General features: G+C 50.0%; 1 protein-coding gene across 1 annotated transcript in view; it reads left to right on the top strand.

Moving 5' to 3' along the window:
• Positions 1-22: 22 nt before the first annotated feature.
• Positions 23-1,575, top strand: part of CUNH2orf49 (chromosome unknown C2orf49 homolog) — an 8,466-nt gene continuing 6,913 nt past the window's right edge. The window contains exon 1 of the mRNA XM_023731932.1: positions 23-430. Coding sequence (XP_023587700.1) covers positions 278-430 — 153 coding nt within the window. The 5' untranslated portion in view covers positions 23-277. The remainder of the gene's footprint in view (positions 431-1,575) is intronic.

The raw sequence follows: 1,575 nt of genomic DNA, 5'->3' as shown, positions 1-1,575 counted from the left end.
GGCAGCCTCCGTGCACATCGCTGTTTCCTCTCTTTCGGTAAGACTTTAAACGCCATTCACTTCTTCAGCTGTTATTCCTTTCCTGTCTTCCTTCCTCAGGCGCATTCCCCCGCAGGCGCTTACCTCAACGCCCTGCTACTACGCGAGAGGCGGTAGGGGCCGCGCGGCGCACTCGGCGTGACGACACATTCGAGTCCCCGCCCGGCATACGTCATTTCCGGAACGCTTCCTTCGCGGAGCCTTGTGGGTGACCGGCCGGGGTCTCCTGGCGACGACGATGGCGGGGGATGTGGGCGGTCGCAGTTGCACGGACTCGGAGCTGCTGTTGCACCCGGAGCTGCTGTCCCAGGAGTTCCTTCTTCTCACTCTGGAGCAGGTAGGCCGCTCTGGGGCGGAGGACGAGAGGGTGGGCCTGCCAGGGAGAGGCGCTCGGACCTGAGCTCTCGCAAAGTAACCCTCAGTGGCTGCGGACACTCCCGTTGCTGTCGCTCCTCCCGCCCCTTTTCTGCCATTCATCATCCCACACAGATCTCCTAGGTTTCCGCCATCCCCGTGACTCGCCCACTATCCGGAAAAGAGACGTCCTTAGTATCCGAAGGGACTTTTTTTTTCTGGGTTCTTCAAGGCTCGGAAGGAGGAGTCTCAAGGCGACCCCCGCGGCCTGTTTGTAAGCAAGGGCCCAAGGAAGAGAGGGATTGGGAAGGAAGGATGGAAAAAGAAATTGAGAGTAGAAATGATGAACCGTCAAGGCCAAAGTGCATCTGAGGAATCGTCCATTCCACGCACCCTCACTTTGTTCAAAGATAGGAAACAGGCCCAGAGCGGTGAAGTGACTTATTTAAAGTCATACCATCTGTAAATGGTACAGCCAGGAGAGAAGTCAGAATTCCTGATTCATACTGTAGGGTTTATTTTGTGTTGCCGTTGATAGCAGGAGAAAAATAAGAGTGATGTTTTGTTTAAGTGGTAGAGAATTACTGAGAGTTTCCTTGGGTTTTTATGTAGCATATTTTGCCTTCTCTCTGGTAGTAGGATTCCATGTGGCTTTCCCCTCACTACTCTGTCTTTTTCTAATTTCCTCAAGCCCCCCTACTAAACAGATTATTTTAATGATGGCAGTCATCCTACATCAGAATCACAAAAGGGCCTGTTAAAAACACATTACTGGACTCCATCTCCAAAGTTTCTGATTCTGTAGGTCTGGGGTGTGGCCTGAGAATTTGCATTTTTAACAGTTGTTGGTGCTACCACAGGGGCCACACTTGGAGGACCACTGCAGTAGAGCTGTGGTTCTAAACTAACCTGCTCTCTCGGGATCTTGTCCAAGAGAATTGCCAGGGTTTCCCCATACCTCTGAGTGCAGGGGAGAAAACTGACAGTAAATGATGGTCTGAGATACGAGAGAGAAAAGAAGTAAGGTGTTTTTAAATTTTAAAGAAAAATAGGAATTTTTTCAGAGGATGTAGTTTTGTCAATTGTACTAAACACAAATGTTTTCAGGCCTTCCTGAAATGAAGTTGAAGAGCCTGTGATCTTATTTCCGTTCTCATTTTTCCTTCCCAAGTCCAGATTCCA

The sequence above is a fragment of the Trichechus manatus genome, unplaced genomic scaffold (assembly GCF_000243295.1).
Source record: "Trichechus manatus latirostris isolate Lorelei unplaced genomic scaffold, TriManLat1.0 scaffold00004, whole genome shotgun sequence".
NCBI classification, from domain to species: domain Eukaryota; kingdom Metazoa; phylum Chordata; class Mammalia; order Sirenia; family Trichechidae; genus Trichechus; species Trichechus manatus.
Note: the sequence above shows the minus strand (reverse complement) of the source record. Positions and strands in the feature narration are given on the sequence as shown.